The 21,548-nt window shown below is 40.3% G+C and overlaps 1 protein-coding gene across 3 annotated transcripts in view; it reads left to right on the top strand.

Moving 5' to 3' along the window:
* Positions 1-21,548, top strand: part of kay (transcription factor kayak) — a 53,762-nt gene that overhangs the window by 1,972 nt on the left and 30,242 nt on the right. The window contains exon 1 of one of the 3 annotated variants that reach the window (XM_014350470.2): positions 14,984-15,562. The exons of 1 other annotated variant lie outside the window; for it this stretch is intronic. In XM_014350470.2, coding sequence (XP_014205956.2) covers positions 15,431-15,562 — 132 coding nt within the window. In that variant the 5' untranslated portion in view covers positions 14,984-15,430. Of the gene's footprint in view, positions 1-14,983; positions 15,563-21,548 lie in introns of those variants that run through there. One more of the 3 variants, XM_014350471.2, reaches the window with a different exon arrangement.

The following is a 21,548-nucleotide window of genomic DNA, read 5'->3' as shown; positions in this document are numbered from 1 at the left end:
GGCCGTGCTCATATGCATCTATCTTTTGGGGCTACTGTACTTATATTCTGATAGTGACGTTATGTAAGCATCTACATATACATTATGGGTGGAAAAGGTGGGTAGGAGGGGTTGTCTGAAAAATTCTTGTTTTTGTTGTGAAATCGATCGTTAACAGTGGATTTTGTTGTTTGGCACAGATAATGAGCATATTTCGCTTCGAGTTATCTTGAATAGTAAATTAAAAGTTTGAATCGACTCGTTGCACCAGGAGATTAAGTTTTTGTACTGATAACATTCTGGATATTCTGAGATCTGAATAATCTCCAGTTAACTATCTATAGGTGTACGAGGGTTCGCGGGTCATCGCACAAAAAAGCTCCTGCGCACAATGAACCTCGCGATTAACTACTCTGGACTGGCTAATCAGCGTTTTTTTTGTTTTTAATCGGTCCAATTCCTTATTTTTAGAAACAATATTTGTTAGAAGAATAGAAAAAATGCACTTGAAGCAACACTGCAGACTAAAAAAAAAAAAAAAAAAAAAAAAAGATAACCGAACGCGGCAAGTATCACCGTAAAGCATCTTTACATTGCAAATCGGCCAGTTTATAGTCAATGTATTAGCATGCCTGCATTTAATCAGTTGAAATATCGCCGAGTCACAAACATATACCACACGGAAAAAAACACGAGTTATCAAAGTGTATGTGTATATTACATGCGCATGACATCTAAACAATCGTTCAATCTCTCAGTTGAACTTTATTTTCATTGCAAGTCAAAACATACCTACACATGACTCGAAGTTTGAAAAAAAAATCAAAACTAGCAAAAAAACTGTATACCGATCGAATGATGACTCTCGTTGAAAGCAGATGTCCCCAGCTGGATGGGTACCTTTTTTTTAGATCAATATTTTTTTGAAATAGTAATTAAGTAGGAAATTGAGTTTGCGGTGATCATTGGTTGCGTAATACGTGTGCGTGCGAATATAGGTGAGTATAGAAAAAGACAACTCCATTTGTGTATGCACGATAAGAGAAGAGCGACTCGCGTGATACGAGAGTCTTTTCGTTGCTTGACTCGTAAATTTTTGTTAATTACCGTGACGAGTGCAACAGCTGCGTCTTCTCCCCCTTGGTTATTTATTTTTTTTTTTTTCTCACTCTTGATGTTGAATAAAAGTGATGCTTTTGGCAAGTCTTATTGGCCACTCTCGTCCGATGCAATTATCCAGCCGCTGATGAAGTAGATGTTGCTTGTATGTACATGTAAATAATTTCGCGAGTTCGGAGAAGTGACTTACATTTGCCCGAAGATGCGTACATATATTTTATCAGACAAAATACGCTCGACAGATTCGTCTTTAAATCATAGTAAATAATAAAAAAAAAAAAAAAAAAAAAAAAAAAAAAAACAGTTAAATATGAACAAGTATAGGTAGATATAAAATATAGACTTTAATTTAATTTTAATTTCGAATTGAATAATGATATAAACAAACGAGGTGTAAAAGTGGCTTGATACTATATAGACAAAATATAATAATCGCCGTCGCGATACCGGCAATTGAAAATTCGATCGATCATCGACAAGCTCATACGTATATACCCACCGCTACGCGCACGTAAAAAGTGTACCTATATATTGTATTCAGTTGAGTTCTACGAATAGGCATTGCGCCGCACACTTTGTACACCGTATCACCTCCACTTAACGCCGTTCAGAAGCTGCGCGCGAGGAGGGAGGAAGCTCTAAAAATAATCACGTAATCCGGGAGGGGATTATCGCGGGATAAGCTAAAATTACCGGCGCGTCATCGTACACGAGAGCTGCAGGCACGCGTGTTGTATACGACACACACTTGTATAACGTATATGTAATGCTCGGTCGGGCTCTTTTCTTATTCCTGACCATCGGTATGGCAGCTCCGCGTCGAGCTTGACCCCGAATTTTTTCTTTTGTCCATACATTTGGTGCACGTTTAAACGAGGAATGTATAGCTTTATTGTAACTAGCACCGAAACTTTTAAAATCTAAAGAAACATCAAACGATGTTTTTGTTTTTTTCCATTCCTTTAATGTATAGGCAGTTGTACATTTGTATTTTTATAACCGGAATGCGGGTTATTTATAGTTTGACTTCTGTTTTTGGTTTTTCATTGCCGCGCTACTGTGCTACTTTTCTACCGCGCAAAAGGAAAAATCAATTTGTGTAACGAACTGACACTCGACACTTGGTTTTTTTTTTTTTTTTTTTCATCAGTTCTTGACTTGTGTATAGTTTACCATGAAAAACCACAAGCTAAAAATTCATTACCCTCATTACCCTCCCACAAACGTCAATTTTCATAGTTATTCCTGCGTTGATTGTACAAGTAACAGATGACAAGAGAAAAATGATATATGCTAATAAAAGACGTTTGCGCTTAGTTAAACCGCGAGCTTTTTGCAACTATTTGCGGAACCGCCTATTGTGAGCCGCTCGCTGGCGAACGGAATGCCTTTCTTCCGGCACAACACCAGTTCGTTAACAGTAAGTTTACCACATTATTATATTTGCGGCATTACAACGGATAAACACACTTTCTCCGTCAGGCGGCGGGTGTACACACACGAAAATTAATTTCGCCCTGCTTTTGCTCCCATACATGTGTATCTTGCGCAATCTCACATCCCCAAACGAGGAAACGTCTCTTGCCGACGTAACCCAAACCCACGCGCGCTCGGTCCTTTGCTCTCAACCTTTTTCTCTTCGTACTTGTACATACCTACTCGCGTATAATACGGTCATCGAAAAATCGCAAATGTATTCTCCACGACGACGCATACAATGCGCGCTTTCCTTTTATTTAACGAGAGCGACGACGCATGTGCACACATAAATACATACACATATATGGGCCCCCGCATGAGAGTATAATAGCGTATATACTTGTAGCTCCCGAAAAGCGAGCCGAAAAGTATGCTTACGGCGGAGATAACGAAAATAAATAAAACGAGTGTCAGCGACGCCGACAGCGTCGACCTGCACGCGGGCATTGTCGCGTAACGTTCGCGAGTTGCCGTTTAAGGGACGCGGAGCGCTTTTATTTGGACTGCGGGTATTATGCACGTACAGGGTTATATTATATAGAGTATACCTATGCATGTAGGGGCTTAATGGCCGTTCAGCACTTTCTCGGGTTGTTGTTGTGCGAAACGCCTATTCATCTCTCGGAGATCGGTAAACCTATATATCGGGCCTTGTGGGGCAAACGCGGGTTTTGCTGTATAGGCGGTCCGTTTGAACGCGTAAGGTGTGCGCGGGACACGTGAAAGTTGTACATGCGTAGCTTTGGATTGCATTGTTTTTTTTTTTTTTTTGTTTTTTTTTTTGTTTCCTTCATGTTACACTTTTGTGTTCGGAGCATTTTCGGCTGATTTTCCTTTCGTGGAACATGAATATATTTATGGTTGGCATGAACAATTCGCCACCTAATGTCAAAATTAACTGGTTCGAGCGTGGTTGGTATTTGGCTTAATAATGCATTAAAACCCAAATTTTTCGTGCAATAAAACTTATTCTAACAGCCAAATTGTGGCAGCGATACTGTCAAATGTCCATAGATAGATATACCCGAGGGGTTTTGTGAAATTCGCTAATTTTCTTTAAAAAAATATTTTCAGACACTTTCTCATCAACTCCAAAACTGGATTTTCACTTTTGAAAAGTTTAATTGAAACATTTTCCTTTTATTAAAAAATCACACTGTCCAACTCTGGAAAACTCGTTTTTATGTGGCTGTTTGCCGTTAAAAAAAATCTTATAAATCGAAACAAAACTAAAAAAAAAAAAGCTATTTTCTTTCAATCACTTATTTTCATTTACTTCCACGAATCAAAATCAGATCGACGACATGCAATAAAACAGCCCAGGGTGCGCCCTCCTACAGGGACCGTAATCAAGATCCAGCCGCGTTTTCCAATCAAACTTCCAGGTTATATCTTATCTCCGTATCTCTTATACCTAAGATTTTCATCGATTCAGACAAATAACAGCCCAATAGGATTAGTAGGGGGGGGGTGAAAAAAAACATACTTTTTGTTCGCGGCTCGTTGCAAGATCTTTCCAAAAACTCTTCCAATTTCCAGAGATACGGATCGCTAACTTGTTGGTCGGACTGTACCTCCTCCTCCTCCTCCACGTCCACAGCGAGAGAGAGAGAGAGAGAGAAAAAAACCCCAAGAGGGGGATTGCTTTCGTCTTCGTGCCCCCTGTACGACACGACCCTCTCTCTTCCTCCCCCCCATCGTTGCGTCGTTGGGGGGCTACCCTGTTATATACACACTCCACCGGTTTAGGTATTGATCTAGCGCGTTATTCGTCCGAGCGGGCTTCATTCTGCTCACATACATTAATATATATACTCATACACATGTATGCGTGCGTGTGGGCAGTGGCACAGCTGTTTTAAAAAGAAGGAGTCCCCGTGTGTGTACCCATAATGCGTGCAGCGGTCATTTAAAAGACCCAACGATGTTGCAGCCCTGTACATAATATTATGTAAGCGAGGGCTGCTTTTGCCGCCTTTGTGTGCGGGGGGTAGTATGTTTTTTTCGGGTTTTCAGGAGAGCGGTGCGGTCATGCTGGCGGCAAAAATGGATATAACAGTGATGACGGTGTATCCTCTCGTTCCAGTAATGATATAGTTTTCCCATGTTGGCGGCTGGCTGTTTCATCTACCGGTCCTGGGTTTTTTTTTTTGGCGTAAGAGGTGCTATTGGGTGTCTCGTTTGAATGGCTTCAATGGCAATATAGTAGTACGGTTTATTGAAAGTAGTCATTTTTTACAATATATTGAAATTTTTTCATCCAAATACTTCAGCTAAAGCCTGGGTGATATTGTTACATTAAAAAGTTAATGAGCGACTGCAGTAGATAAAAAGAAACGAGTCATGGGTACTAATAACGTGTGGTCTTGTTTATTTTTTTCAAAATTTTTGATACAAAAACAGTAAGTTAGTCATTGTCAAAAGTTCTTAAAAACTTGCGTGAACAGTTAAAATGTTCTAATTGTCGTATATACTTATTGGGCATACTGTCATCCATTTCTTGGTAAATGATCGATGGCTAATTATTTTCTTAATAAAGATTTAAAAAAAAAATCAAAACCCATAACCTTCAAGCTTTAACCGAACGTTATGACTGTTTTACGATTATTTATATCACAATATCTATGTAATTATAACTTATCGAGAAGTTCACTGACAGTTCATACGTAAAAGTTATAATTACGAACTTTCGTAAAAATTACAGTACTTTCTCCAATATAATTTACTACCACAAAGTTCTTCCACAAGAATAAACACTTTAATGGTGTTTCAAATTGATGATGATAATAATAATTAAGGTTAACATAAATTTAACTGTGAAAACTATTATTTTTACTAGTAAAATTAACTTTAGCTCAATAGTGTTCTTAAAAATAAATGTCTCACACGAGACTTGTTTTATGATAACCCAACAGTGCAGTAATTGTTATCTCTAAAGACGATAAAATTTACGAAATTTGTCACTCAGTAAAATTACAGTACTCATATCTAAATAACTACGTGAAGGATAACGTTTATCTAAACATAATAGCCTTACTAAGTTTCTTTGAAAGTGATTGCACCATAAAAAAGAGTCACCATCCAAACAAGTAAATGAATTTAAGACACCCACCACAGCCACATCCCTATCATTTTGGATTCATCGCAAAAATTCTGAGAGCGAGTATACACATATTTATTCATATACAAGACAAAATATATCATGCAAAGTATGTAAAATATGTAGGGGTGGACACGCCTAAGCGCAATATAAATATAACGTCTCGTTCGTTAGGGGGCTGTGTGGCATGACATTAATTTGGGCTGCAAGGCTATATGAAGGCACAGAAAAACGCGATCCACCAAGCAGCAGCTGGTGGCCGCCCCGTGCTCTGTTCCAATTGTCTTGTATTTAGGTACTATTTGCATTAGACGGCCATTGTTTCTAAGGGGTGATCGTTTTTACAAAAAACAATTCGTATACGTATACATACATGTATAAAAATAGATAAGATTAATTAATATCATGATTGATGAGCATGAAAATTTGAGTAAAGCGGAAGTTAGGATTAAATTTGAAGGATTTTCACGAAAAACAGGGTTACTTTTTTGTTGGTACTTCAACATTTTTACCCTTAAATGAAAGAAAATTATAATGTATCACGACAAGTTGTACGTGAGAGTTGTGAGAGTACGTAATTGATCACAAGAAGCAAATGTCACACAGTAATAGGTCCACAAAAAATTTTACATTAAAGAATATAGGTAGCAAAAGTTTGTAAATAATTATAAGGTAAAAGAAAAATTTATTGGCACCTTAAAATTTTATACGCTTGCCTGAATTTTAATTAATCATTTAGGACGTGGAGGGAGAAATATTTCGAGTTGCATATTATGGACTAAGTTATTTACAGGCAACGCCTTGAGATTTAGGATTTTGGAACAGGGCCAGATTATCACTGCGACAATTTCACACCGAGGCGTTGTCGAATTATTCTCATTTCTGAAAGGCCGGGTTTTCTCTCTGTGCTCAAAAATCTAACAAATTGCTTTGGATTTAATCAGTTGGAATAATATTTTTTCTTCACAATAAATATGTTTTATCGAAGCTTGTGTCATTCAACCTTGAAAGATAAAAATTTTAGTGTAAATATTTTTTTTATGGCCAAGCTTTAAAAAAAAAAAAAAAAAAAAAAATTGACCGTCCAATTCGCAAGCATTGTTTTAGCTTTCGTCACGTTAGAGCGAGAGACAAAAGTAATCTTTGGTCACGAACTGCGATAAAGCGCACGGCAAAAGACGCAATTTTTTTCTAAAATATCCATAATAGTTGCTAAAAGCCTTGAAACCTCCACGCACTATTATTTCAACTAGTAAATTTTCTTTATGCGTCTCCGTACACGTTTTAATCCTCTTCATCGATAACAATTATACCTGTATATTATACACTTTAAAATTACAAAATAAAAAAAGAAGGAAAAAAGAAAACTCATTTAATCACATCGAATTAAGCCGTAACAGCAGCTAAATCTCACTTAACGCGCGCAACGTCAGTGAGGGCATTATCAGGCCGACGAGGGCCGCCCCGAAAATTTCGTAAGCGTAAATCAAAGCTAGCCGCAATTTTCTAAAGTAACGCTTAAACGAACTTTTAATAAATTCGTCGGCTACCCCCGCAAACGCCATGGCAGAGAAGTGCTGCTCCCCTTCTCTCTCTCTCTCTCTCGCCGAATCGATTTTCCACCCTCGTCGTCGTGTTCGCCCCACAAATCGCCTCCCACGTGTATATATACACCATTTTGCCCTTTTCCCTCGGCCGTACACGTTTCTACTCTCACAACTGGCGCAGGCGAGTGCAAGAGGGGTTCTCTCTTATCGATTTTTCGGGGAACGAGACAGAAGAGGGAGAGAAAAAGGGGGGCGCGCGCACATAACTTTCTCCCCACGTTGTACATACATATATATACATACGCTTGCACGCCCGCGTGTGCCATTTGGCCCTACTTCTCTATGGGCTTGAACTTGGCCTGCTGCTCCGTTACTGCGCGCGGGGGTGGTTCTCTGATCCGGAAATCGCGAGCGAAAGCACGGAATCGCCGTATCTCCTTCCCCACCCCCTTTTCCTTAACCTACCCTTTGGTGGAGCGCTTGCTTTTTCCTTCCGCTTCTCTGTGTGTGTATATGCGTACAGTGAGACCGAGTCCCCCCTTCCCCTTCTTTTCGCATTACATCGGTGGACTTTTGCTTTTCGCGATTAGGGGTCTGGAAACTATAAGAAAGTTCAAGATTATCATCGTGTACTGTTCTGGGGTCATTGTGACGTTTGCGAGTGTGTGCTCTTCTTGCATTTTTCGTTCAGTACATGTGTCTGGGGGATTGCTGAGAAGTAATGGAGAATTTTTCCAAGGATATCTTATCTTTGTCTTTGGAGGCGGAGTTTTATGTACACATACATCTAATAGCATTGTACAGTGGCCGTAGTTGAGCCGTTGTATATTTTGACCTTGTCTTTTTCTTCCTTCGGGGCAAAAAGTTCTTTTGTCGAGCAAAACTCTTTTTAGGGCCGATTTCGTGGAAAACATTTTTTTTCTTTTTTTTTTTAAACAATCAGATCAGTGGTGATCGAGAAAAATGTTCGTAAATTTTCAACTCGACAAGACTTTGAAACACGAAAAAAAAAAGTTTGTAAATTACCAATATGCATAGGGTTATTTATTTTCGACGTAATGCAGAGAACAATGGATCTTAATAAAAAACGAGACTCAGTATTTGTTCAGTAACATGGGACTACGACGCATATGAGTGAAGGACACGCGTGGCGACGTACAAAAAAGAAATATAGAAATATACAATAAATATCGTATGGCGGAAAAAAGCTTTGAAGTTAAATTGTTTATAATTGAGCGCGTGTTTATTTCCATTTCTACACCAGAGGACTTTGTAACTACAATCGATTGTTTTTTCCAGCGAAAACTTTCAGTTTAAGTAATAAGTCTGTTAAAAATAATGACATTTTTATATTTTCACCGCAAAATTTTATGATTTTATCGTGTATTTATTTATTTACTTATTTATTTGATTAACGGGCTAGAAGCCCAATTACATAAATATACAAAGAAATTAGGGTGATAATTTCGACTCTGTACGGAGATGTCAACCAAGTTCATTATGTTTTGAAATTTATGTGATTATTTATATTGAAGTTACAGAAAAGCACTTTTTCTATATTTTTGTTGATTTCATCACCCTTGCAAGTTAACTCAGTTAGAGTTAAAAATATCTTTAGCGGAAACCGTATAGTATAAAATTAGCTTAATATATACTATTTTTCCCCTTATCGCCGCAGTAATGGCTTTTACACATTGCGATAAGTAAAACAAAGCAACCTCATAGTAAACGAAATTTTACTTTGTAAATGTAATACCAGGAAACACAGTTGGTTATATCCGACCGTACCTCATTATTGCTTTTGTTTTATAACGTTGAAAATTTTTCTAAAAACATTTAATGATAATGAAAAATTAGTATGATTGGCACAGGGAAGTAATATGTAGAGATAAAAAAAAATCACCGTGAAATTCGTGACAACATAGAGTCTGAAAATTTATATCAACACGGTGGTCAAGGTACATTTATTTCTTCCCTCGATTACAGAGAGAACGATAATTTTTTGAAAATTTCTATCCCTGTATACAAAGTAATCCTATATTCTGATTCAATGGAATTAAAAAAAAAAAAAAAAAAAATTGTCAGCCGCTCACAGAACCGCATTGAAATGTATTTTTATCTCTCCCCAATGAATATTCAAGCCACCCGCTTTCGAAGAGAAAAGAAATCCTTCATCGACATTCATCGCGCACCTTTAAGAATTCAATCGGAACAAAAAGTAATAATAACGGAGGGACCCTCTTCTCGAGCTTCCCTCGGTGGTTTCTCGAAACCACTGTCGTGTGTACGCGCAGAGGACGAAGAGACGAGGAGACAACAAAAAAAAAAAAGGAAAAAAGAAAGGGGATGGTATTACATTATGTATACGATAAAAGTATTATCGTGAGCGCTCTCGCGCGACGTGAGCTTTTCTTCTGGCCTGTCTCTTGTGTAATCCCTCCGCAGTGACGTTTCCGTCTTCTATTCGTGGGTAAGCCACCCGAAAAGTCCCCCCCCCCGTTTGTTTCGACTACATCTTTTGTTATGGAATTCAGTCGCTCGTGGACGCTATAATACTTATACAGAGAACAATGGACGAGGAAAAATCGAGTGAGCTTTCGTATTTGGAATTAACCCAGCGTTATTTTCTTATCCGAAGATCCAAATCATAATATTGACTCGTTTGGCCGTCGTGTCGTCGATTGTCGTTATTTTCATTTCCCGCGAAGCCAAATGTTTTTTATTTGGAAAAACGATGAGCTTACAATAAAGCTACACTTATTAAAACATTATTTTTTCAATGTCGAATTGTTAGAGCTATCGATAATTGGATTCAATATTTTCCGAACTACCTGATGCGTTTCATTGATAAATTAACAGTCCTGCTTATTACTTTTATTTTTATTGTCTTGACGACCGCAAAGGACAGACAGATGGGATGAAAGAAGGTCATGTATGTGCACTTTCACCATTAATTGTGCGCTCATTACCCATCCAACAATCAGTATTAATTATCGCGTTCGGAGAATGCAAGTATTTTTTGCTCGTGTGTGTGTGTGTACGCACCGATTTCTTTATTGTATACTCGGTAACGACGAAAGCGTAAAAGGATCGTATCTCTTTTAAAATGCGGCTTGCGTCTGGCTCGCCCACAAACATTTGATTAACCCCACAAAAGCTCCTTTTCTCTCCCTCTCTCTCTCTCTCTCTTCGCTTCTTTTGTATTAAAAAAAAAAAAAAAAAAAAAAAAGTAGCTGCAATAATAATCATAATGGAAAGAAAGAATAACATTGTTACGTACAAGTCGCCCTCCTTTGTCTCTCACAGAGGCACAAAAGACGCGACGAGCGCTGCAGAAAAGAGCTGGTGGCCGACGGCTTGCGGAATTGCGTACTATATTTGTGTTCATGGGCGATTCGCTTTTTTTTTTTTTATCATTTGCGCATATGCATATGGAGGTAATAATTATGTCGATTGACCTCGATTTTTGGAACTTGAAAACAGTTAACTTTAAAATCGATTTTCACGAGCTTGCGCTTGAGATGCACCAAATTATTATTTCTAACCATCAAAAGATGCTATACGTCATGTTACTAAAACTTTTTGTCGCTCCAGCAGCACGTGTTTGGCGATAAAACTGCTTCGAGACGATTTTCTGGTATGCTGCGAAAGTTTTTATTTGTTTTTTATAGTTTTGTTTACGCAAAGCTCGCTTTTGTAGCCCGAACTTGGACAAAATGTACAGAGAAATCACGCGCGAACCGATTTCTCTTTCATTGTTGTTATTTTTTTTTTCTCAACAATCAACCATCTCCGAAATTGTAATGGTTGATATGGTGAATGAGATTAATTTTTTTTTTTTTTCAATATTTAAACACTTCGCAAGTTTGGAAAACTAATTTCCTTAAATAAAGTCTTGTTGCAAAAACAATACTGATTGCTAATCTCTTTAGTTTGTATCAACAACATATGGATTTGTTTCACGCGCTGGGACTCTCAAGGTTTCTCGAGCATCAATACGTTTGTGGGCTCTGTACAACAACAGTATAATATATTTGTGCTGAAGTTTAAATATGATTTGTTTTTAGTATCTAGTTATCTTCGTACGCGTTAGAGGTGTAGCACGATTGGAATAGTACAGTGAAAAAAAGAGGGTTGTTTGTCTAAAACTGAGTTTTGGTTAAAATTACACTTTACGATGAAAAACACGACAATTCGTTCAGGAGCATTACCGCAATGTCCCCTGGAATTTTAAAAACGAGCTGCAGTTGTCGCAACTGGTTCGAGGATGCTACGAGGCATCGATTTTTTAAATGGACGTGGAAAAAAAAAGAAGGAGAGAAAATATCTTAAAAGAAAGTCGTAAATCAGTAAACAGTAGTTCTCAAGACATTTTTTACCCCAAACTGACCTCGCTCGCCTGCCCTCTCTTTCTTTTCCACGTAAGTGTACCATCACCCACAGGGTTTCCACCGTACCGTTCGTCTAATCTCGCGATAATGGACTTGGGCTCTAATGGTTGGGAAATGCACGGTACGCTGCAGTAGCCTAATGCAAGGTCTGATGGGTTTTTTCAGTTCCCCGTGTTACACGTCGAGACTTGGAATGGTTTCCAACGATGATGCTCGAGGAATATATCCTTCCGAGGACACCCATTCCAAGTCACGGAGAAATCACCACTTGACTGCTGATTGACTCTTGCATTTTGAGATGAAAACTGTACGAATTCAAAACAAACACACAACATTGCTTTAGCGAAACAAGATTTTTTATTTTCATAATTTGTTAGGATAAAGAAGCACGTCGACTCTCTCTCTATCAGAACAAAACTCCTTTCTTCGTGTACGTGCAAAATACAGCAAAAAAATTAATTTCATCCATTCGATCGACAATCGTGTAAATACACCTAAATTATAATGTAATGTCGGAGCACACTACCAATTATAAAGAGCGATTTATGCGTATAGAGGCGAGGAAAGCCAAACAGTCATCCGATCTTTCTCACAGCAAACAAGAAGCCCGTATGGTTCAGTAAACAGTCGAGCGGTTGACGATCGGAGTTGACAAGCCGGCTCTTGCCTCCCGAGAACAATAAATAATCGTAGAAACGTCCCTCTCCTGGCTTCGGCATAACGTCAACTGTATAGCATTGTTGTTTCGTCCGATGTGCGATCGGTTCGTGTATCCAGTGTATTATACACGCGTGTACCTACCAATAATGGGCCACGACGCAGTGCACGTACGGCACACGTGGACGTTCAACGCGAGAGCCAACTGTAATCGGGCTTCGATGTGTGGCATTCCCAAATATTTATCAAAACCTTATAAATAAAGTTCTCCTCGTGCATAGGCACGGGGAGTTACGAAATGCGATGATGGCCACTCGATTCGGTATTTTTTAATATTTATACATTCCCAAATGTACAAGGGAAGGCGGCTTTGTCAACGAGGTATTCTTAGCCAGAGAAAATATGCTCTAGGAATTCACGTATAGCTCAAGATTTTGGCAGAGGCACGATGAATTCATTCAGGCAAAACGAAACGTGTCATCGGATTTTCTGCATAGTGCATGTGCATCGGATTTTGCACTGCGCATCATGAACAAATGGTTAACAGCGCGCCATTACATACCAAAAAATATAACTTATGTATGCAGCCTCGGATATAACGTTCCGTTGGACTGCAGTCCGTTGGAGAGTTTGCCTTCTAAGAATCAGTTGGCAATTGTCGGTCTCAGCCGCTCGCTCGTCGTTTAGAGAAGAAAAAAAGAGTTTGCTCTTCACATAGCTTTGACCACCTCACATGCGAGCCCTGCAATTGCTATACTTATACTGGACTGATTGAAACCCCACAATGAATGAAGAGTCTTTTAATTTTCGGTTTTCATTGATATATTTCGTATCGCGAGTTAAGCTTTGTACTGCTACACAGACATCGTGCATCCGTTATTGCGATTCGATAAGTCTGTGATATTGACGATGCGAGTTGATCAACGCGATCGAGGAGAGTTCTGAATTCCAGCAGTACTCGGGAGGTTGTTGAAATTGTACGGATACGAAAGCCTCGAAATCGTCGGGAAAAAAAAACAGAGATAATCAGGGGTACGTATCACTACTATGCGCGCAAATCAAGCGTTGCGTGAAGTTTCTCGTTGGAAACAAATACAGTGGCCGAAGTGGGGGTTATCTTAGCTCAATAAGCGTATCTAACTAAACGATTCGTGCGCAAAATGGCCCAATGACCGCGTGCGGCGATGGAGTATATTTTACGTTGTATCATCCGTTGATTTATCCAAGCAAAGACAAAAAATATATCCATGTCGCACTTACTCACCGGAAAATAACCATGTAATCTGTCTTGTATACATACTTTCCCCTACCCTGGATCGACAGAAGAAGAAAAAACAAGAAGTTCTTGTTTATGGTTTGCGCGTAGAATCCCGTATAATCTGCTTTCACTGTTCGCCATACGCGACCGACTCTGGGAATCCCAGATGTGGTTGATGCAACGGCTCGGGAATCCCGCAGTACTTGCGGTCCTTCGGTGGGAGGAAAAGTATTTTTTAGGCCCTTATTTTCATCGATTTAATATTTAATTGCTCGGGGATAATTTTTCAGCAAATCTTCCTCCCAAAGAAAAGGAAGGAAGTAACTCGAGGTCGGAGGCCCTCAAAATTTACTTATCGCAGGTCGTCGAACTTTTTTGCACCGTAAGTTTAACATGTTTTCATTTTGGTGTGTTTCGTTTGGTTTGTTTATTTGTCCAACCGAACGCATTGCTGCCAATTCAAGGCTGGTAAGAGCCGTGTGTTATTGTTTCATCTTCGACGCGTATACATTACAGTTACCGATTAGCGTTTCACGCACTGTCTGCGATAACGTTTTGTTTGCATTTGGGCAACTTTTTATTAATCAATCGCATCGGTTTTCCTCCTGTATTTTCATTTTTAGTCAAAACACGGTGTTGACGGCAAATTAATATTTACCCTCTCGGCGTAAACTTTCCACCGAGACTTGGGTGCAACGTGCCCACCTTCGCAAGTAGGTACATACTATCGCGGAAAACAGCGCTCAAACGCCTTTTCCACCTAATACCATCTGTGATTCATTCGGAAAGTGTCCATCTAAATATTATTGTCGAGAATTAAACATCCGATTGACCGTATATACAAACAACCGAAGAAAAATAAAGCCATTTAAAAATTTTAATTTATTACAAGCACAAGAAAGCGTGTACATCCGAAAGTCCTTCCCCTCCGACCATCTTCTTCTTCATTATCATCTTCGGATCAAAACCTAATCGGTTGCGCGTAGGTATACGACGTGTCTCTCTTTCCCTCCTTAGCTCTGATAAATGAAACCCTCCCCCACCCTTTTCCTCCTCGCTTCTTCGTCGATTGGCTGCGGGAGTCGCTATCGCGCGAAACTACGTATATCAACGAACCAAAGGGGGAACAAAAAAAAGAGCAGGGGACTGTCCCAGTGACGTCACATCAGTCGAGAACGCCTATTATCGCTATACCTGTATATACGACAGTTGCGAGCAAAACTACCACCGACTGGCGCTGCTGGCAGAGCCAAGTCAAAGTGCCCACAAGTGTGCACGTATACCTACACACTAAAGCAGCAGCCAGTGGTTGCACGCTCGTCCAAGAGAGAGAGAGAGAGAGAGAGAGAGATAAAGAGAAAAGGCACGCGCGTGCGGGTATACCGTATATCTCTCGTTCCTGATGGTGGGGGAGTAATATGGGTAGAGTCGTGCGCGCCCCACGTCCGTATGGTATATAGCTTTCGGACGGTCACGTTGTTCGGCACTTCGGCTCAGTCAGTGCGTTAACTCCTGTAGCGCAGTTCTCGTCTAGTGAGCAAACGACGCAGACCTGTGCGGGAGGCACTCCGTGTCGCTCGTTTTTCTTGTTACTTTTGGACAATCTGTGTACTTTATGTGTTCCTTTTAAAAACATTAAAAAAAAAAAAACATTTGTTTTTTCTACAATCAAAACATTTTGAGAGAACTGGATGGTCATTAATTGACAAGTGGCGGTCACCGGTAGGCAAAAGGACGATTATCGTTGATCCGTTGAAAGTTTGATTTCGTATCGTTTGGAAGAAGCGCGACACAGCGCGCGCATTTATTTGCCTCTTGCACGACTCATCACTTGTTTCGACCGAGCGAGAGAATCCGCGGCCGGATTGTTGTCACGGAGGTGAAGATAACCGGCCCACAGATGTCGCAGCTCGTGCCAAACGAGGTCTTATTTGACAATTACGCCGACGAGCAGTACAACTACATGTGCTCCCTGTATCCGCCCACTATCAACACCATGGACATGTGGGACTTTGGAGACGACAAAAACATGGTAAGGGCTCCTCTAACTTCTTCCACGTTTGTCCCTTTTTTTTTGTGACCCCTTTTGCTTATTTTGTCTCGGCTAAAGTTCGTAGGGGATGAAAGGATGAAAAAGTATGAGGGTGGCACGGAATACTTAACAACAGAATTTTTAGTCAGTAATCAGTCGAATCGCTGCCTTTCAGTGAAATATAATCAAAAAGTTTCCCCATGAAATAAAAACTTTGCGGCCAAGAGGTCAATGTCGCGTGTAAACTTGACGAGTATCAGCGCGCTTTTCCTAATTCATACCAACCGAAATTGAAAACCATTAGTTTTCGAGTTCCCGCGAAGTATTGTTATAATTTACAAAAGAACTAAGAGGCTCTGTGATGGTTATCGGTAAAGACAAACAAAAAGCACTATAGAGAGCACATTGAATTTCGTCGTCCTGGTATAAGTATTTCCGAACTCTGGTGGTATCCGAAAACAACGAGAGTATGAAAACAAACATTGGATTGGCACAATGATAGGGCCGGGCCGTTTGCTCTCGGGGAAAACGCAATGGGGCTATCACGGGCTGTTAGCTACCTGTGCTAAGTTTTATTTGCTTCGAGTTTGAACTGGAAGTTTTCACGCCTTCCGCTGTTCTGATCCATAAATTAGATCGACCTTGGCGAGCGCACACGCGTACGTGACATTCTGATGACTGTGATGCTCTTGAAATCACAATGGAGTTGTAAATAATGGTATACATTGGAACGCGACTTGGTCCGAAGCGCAAACGCTTACTTATCCATTTTTGGGGAAAAGTGAAAGTTGGGAACTCTACGCTTTGTGGTTTACGATGGCCAAAAGTACCCGAGAGCTTCCGATTGCCATTAAAAATTGAAATTACGTTCGTCGAGAGCAAAAGAGTACAGACCTCGAGTACGCGTTTGCTGCCGGAGGGTGGAACCGAGACCCTCAAAACGAGCGGTTCGCCCGTCGTCTTCCACTTTCCATTTATAAACCCAATTAAAATCAATTTAGGGGGCAAAAGCCGGGACGGTGCGTTACACATTCCTTCCGCCGAATCGTCAATTGTATCACCGTAATTTTTAATATTATTACGTAACAGCGCAGTATGTTTAAAATACGTTCAATCTCCCAAATAGTCGTGCACGCCAAACTTTTCGAGATGGATACCTTTTTTGAAAAAAAAAAAAAAATTGTATTTTTTATGCGTTCAGAAAAAAATTACAATAAAATGCCAAGTGAAAAGATCGTTCGAGTCAAATGGTATACACATTGGTTTGCGATCGAGTTGCATTACTCGTCCAAAATATTGCGTGTCGCCTCAAAACTGTTGTCGAAAGACGTTAATTACAGCTGACTCACGATAATTGTTTGTAGAGAAAATTGCATTTCAAGCTACGTCAAGCGTCTTATCACGTACCTACGCATGAACAAAAAATATCTCATTAACAAATCATTGCTCACGGGAGGGCAAACACGTCACAACGGCGGGTGTTGTACAAAAGTAATTCTGTAACTCCAGAAATACTTTTCGTGCAGTTGGTTCGGTGTGTTGATTATATTATTATCTCGTGCAATTAACGAAAAATCCGCCATTAGAGTAAATCCAACTGCTTAGCATCTTGTACTCTGTTGTTTCCGAGTGAAAAGCATCAAAGAAAACGAAACGAGCTGTTGAACCTATACGCACACCTAGCCGCTGGCTTGCCGCGAATGAGCGCGAGAAAACCAGAAGAGTTCAGGTGCACCTATTACGCCCTCGTTGATTGCAATTACCGAGCGCGACGTCACACGGAGTGCCGTGAAGGCCTCGCTGCTTCCGAGAAGAAGCCGCCCGTCGTCCATTATGCAATCGCTTACATCAACTCTATACACCGCGCACACGCGACCAAAGAGGGAGAGAATTTTCGGTGGGCCCCTCCTTCCTCGCTTTTATTCGCCGAATCGAGGATTTATAGCTGCGCTTCCCCCCGATTAAATCGGACTCCCCCTCCTCGCGCGCCTCGTTTTACGTCGGGATAAAGTTTTTTCGTCGCACAGTTTTTACGGTGAAACTTTATGGGAAGGGACACGCATAGCGATTTATTGGACAATCAAACTGGAAAGGTATACATACATTAGGGGGCTTTTCATTTTCATTCGCGAGACCTTGGAAAAATTGTTATCGGCCCAGCTGTGTAAGGGTCGGTGGTTGTTGCAAATAAATATTTTTTCACCACAACAGTATATGGACTGCAACCCTAGGCTTAGAAAAAAAAAAAAAAAAAAAAAAATATCCATCACACGTGTCCGTGTAACCTACATTCAAATGTATAGTCCTTTCCCGGCGTGGGTATATCTGACGATCGCGCAAAAGGAAAAACGATGACGACGAAAAAAGCGCACAAGCACGAAAACATAATATATCTACATCGAGTTTGCGTCGTTCAATTAAGAGCTATTGTATATGTAGTGCGCGGAGAAAGAGCCTCCCCCCCCCCGTATACTACTTGTGCATGCGCCAATTAAATCGTCTTCGTCCAGACGGCGAAGAGAAAATCCTTGACAATCAATGAAGTGCAAACGCATTGACACGGCATTTAATTAAGGACACCCGCGTGCAGCTGGAAAGAGAGAGAAAAAAAATGTGGTTGGAAGGGAGGGGGGGAGGGGACGTAGATAGGTATATCCTCGGTACGGAGCGAAATGGAAAAATAAGAAAAAAGAGTGGAAGTGAGGGCAGTAGCAGCAAAAGAAGAAGAAGAAGAAGAAGAAGAAAAGACGCGATGGAAAGCAGTTACTTAAATCTGACAGGAAACGGGGAGTTAACGCTCGTTAACCCCGGCGTCGTCAATTAGGATGGCTTAGCTCGAACGACGACGACTTTTCCTCGTCGCCGTGTACACGCGTATATGAATGAATGAACGAATTGAAGACTGGCGCTCGGTCCGCGCAAATCTCACGCGTGCTACGGTGATATCACTCGCGTGCCAGCGACGGGGATATTGTTTTACACACCCCCTCCCCACTTTTTTTTTATTTCGTAGCATATATAGCCACGGAGGAATCCCGTGGCGCGCGCCCTCGCTCGGATATTATCAGTTTTTATTAGCGACAATTTCCCCCTTTTTCCTCTTTTCGCGCTCGCTCTCTTAATTTGCGCGAGTTTTTTTCTCTTGTTTCCCTCTGGATTCCGGGGGTATATACGTCCCGTGTCGTCTAACGCCTTTTTTTCTTTTCTTCCGTCAAGTGGTTGGAGGCGTGTGTCATTAAGCTCATCACTTCTTCTTCTTCTTGGATATTTTGAGTTTTTTTTAATTCGTTGGTGTTGCGAATTAACGTTGGAAAAAGGCTGATAAACTTTACAGGAAATCGGCATTCGTACAGGCTCTGATAAAAAAAAAAAAAAAAAACATTTGGCAATTTTTCTTTTAGCAAACATGTAATAGTTGTTGCTCTCTGGTCCGGTGAACCCCAGAATAAAAATAAGGAGAACAAGAATCGAGTAAACCCCCGTGGCAAGCGCTTACCTAATGAGACGGTTAAAACTTAAGTAGGGTCTGCTCGAAAATAGAAAATTAATTTTATGACGTTTCGATTTTTTTCTGTGTATTTAAAAACACATCGAATGTTTAGTGAAATTTAATTGTTTATTTGCATGAATTATCTATTAAACCTAATCATGTGCCCCAGATAACGAGCGAGAGAAGATAAGTATATCATAATATTTTACAGTTGTGTGCATTGGTACGCAGCGATGACTCAGTCCTCGGATTTTCCTTAATAATAAAAGTTTCGCTGATGTGATAACAGCCCGACACTGTTGCTTCGTTGCGTAGTTATTATCTTTACTAAACTCTGCTCTGGAGTTGTCGCTTCGCCTCATTGATAAAAAAATGATGTGACTCATACGCCTAGGAATGTGGCGATTTTCGTTTTTTTCTTTTTTTTCTACCTGAATCGGTATTCAATTAAAGATTTTCAATCGGAATGCCAAACATCACGTACCACATAATAGTTGATCTAAAGATAACGACGGAGCAAACCGAATTGACAAATTGTTTCTCAACTAGGAATCATTGGTATCGTGTATCCGTACGTATTATGCACTGGATCGTCTATAATCACCTTAGAGTAAAACTAAGACTTAAAAAAACTTTTTTAAATGAAAAAAACACTATGCAATCGCTCTCTATTGTATAGATGTATCTTGCAAGCAAAGTTTTTTTGTAGCATTGAATCGGAACATTAAACATTTTCATTATAAAAAAAAAGTGCTTTGCTGTATAATACCAAAACTAATTGAAGAAAAAGCCTTGGTTTTAAGTTACCCATCAGAATCGGAGTTTTAAAAAAGGAGGAAGCTATAACAAAAATTAATTTCAGGAGATAAGCTTAGTGTACCATCGTGAACAATATTACACACGTGACTGTTGTACAACTCCAATCATGGATGAAATCTATATAAGCGGCGCGGGTCACTAGTAACTCGAATCGATAACGTGCTCTCAATAACGATGATGTCGCGAAGGAAAAAAAAAATGAACAATCTTTTTTCCGCGTTTCTCGGTAACACTTGTTGCTGCTGCGATCGCGTCAACCGGAAACGCCAATTAAAAAAGACGACAATTTAAAAAAGAGGCAGGAGGAAAAAAGCGAGGATACCAATGCTATAGCTTTCGCGTATGCATATTTTGCTTCAGTATATTAACAAATTGGCCGAGAGAGAGAGAGAGATAGGCGCCGTCTATTTCCGCAGCGCCTATACCTCAGATTCGCTCGTCGCCTCTCTTTGACATTACTCCACACGCGCTTATAACACGTGAGTCACCGCATCGCGAGCACAACATGTATATACTTTTTTTTTTTATACATATATTATAGTGCTCTACGTCCGGCTCCTTTAATAAGGGCACTACTATGGGTATATACTTAGGCTCTCCCGGCTGCTGTTGATGTACCCACTTGGTTAGTTCAATATACACGCTCGCGCGCATAGTGAAGTCCGCGCAGCCATCGATTCATGAATGACCGGACAAATGTGTATATACACGCAGTACCACCACAATCTCCTTTCATCACGAGTTTATATGCATGGCGCTCGAGAGTATCGAGGAGTCGTACCAAATTTACTTACGTGAACTTTATACATAGTACCTATTCGTGGATGCTGTCTCTTCGAGGCGATGACGCGGCTCCGCTATACTGTAGTTCATAATAGTCAATGAAACTTAATTTGTTCCATCTGCGCGAGCCGTGATTATATTACAGGCTTGTTACGCGTGATTCAATCGTTTCCGGTTTTTTCTAACTTCACGTGGTTACTTATTTCATTGGTTGTTTATTAATATTGTTGATCGCGATGATTGAATGGTTTTAATTTTGACAGGGATTTCGGAGGATATAGGGAGATCGTGATCGGTACAGCAGTTTATGCGTATAGGGAATTTCTGGTGACGATCGTGCGCAAAAAAAAAAGATGTCACGTTGGTTGAAAGATTTGATTGGGCGGCAAAGTACGAGACAAATTTTTCGTCTTGCCGATACTTAACGAAGCTATAAGAGGACAATAATGGCACCAGACGTCAAATCGTCCCGATCGGCCGATCGAGCAACCGCGAGTATGTCGATGTCTTATTTATAATGCATCAGTTCGGATGGAAAGAAAAAGTATGTTAATATATTCTTTCTCGCACATGTGGCGGGACTTTGGTGACCTCGACGGGAGGTCAGTTCCATCGAAATGTAACCGTTTCGCACTGAGGCAAGTTGTGCATGTACTAATCCACGCGCGTCCACACGCCTCTTTACGTCAGCGTCTCAGCCAAGTACTTTCTCTCTTTTGGGATGACGCTATAATATAATGACGTTGTCTTACTGTGGCCAAATATATATCTTTATCTCCAAGGCCATCATTAACGAGTTTTGTTTTGTATGGATGATATACAGCGAGTCAGGTATTATCTCGGTTTTTGCCGTAATTTCGAGCGATGAAAGTTTTTCTGGAAATCAATAGGCTC

The sequence above is a fragment of the Copidosoma floridanum genome, unplaced genomic scaffold, assembly GCF_036245765.1.
Source record: "Copidosoma floridanum isolate Cflo_tuat_1 unplaced genomic scaffold, Cflo_Japanese_pri ptg000013l, whole genome shotgun sequence".
Classification (NCBI taxonomy): Eukaryota; Metazoa; Arthropoda; class Insecta; order Hymenoptera; family Encyrtidae; genus Copidosoma; species Copidosoma floridanum.
This window is presented reverse-complemented; position numbering and strand designations above follow the sequence as displayed.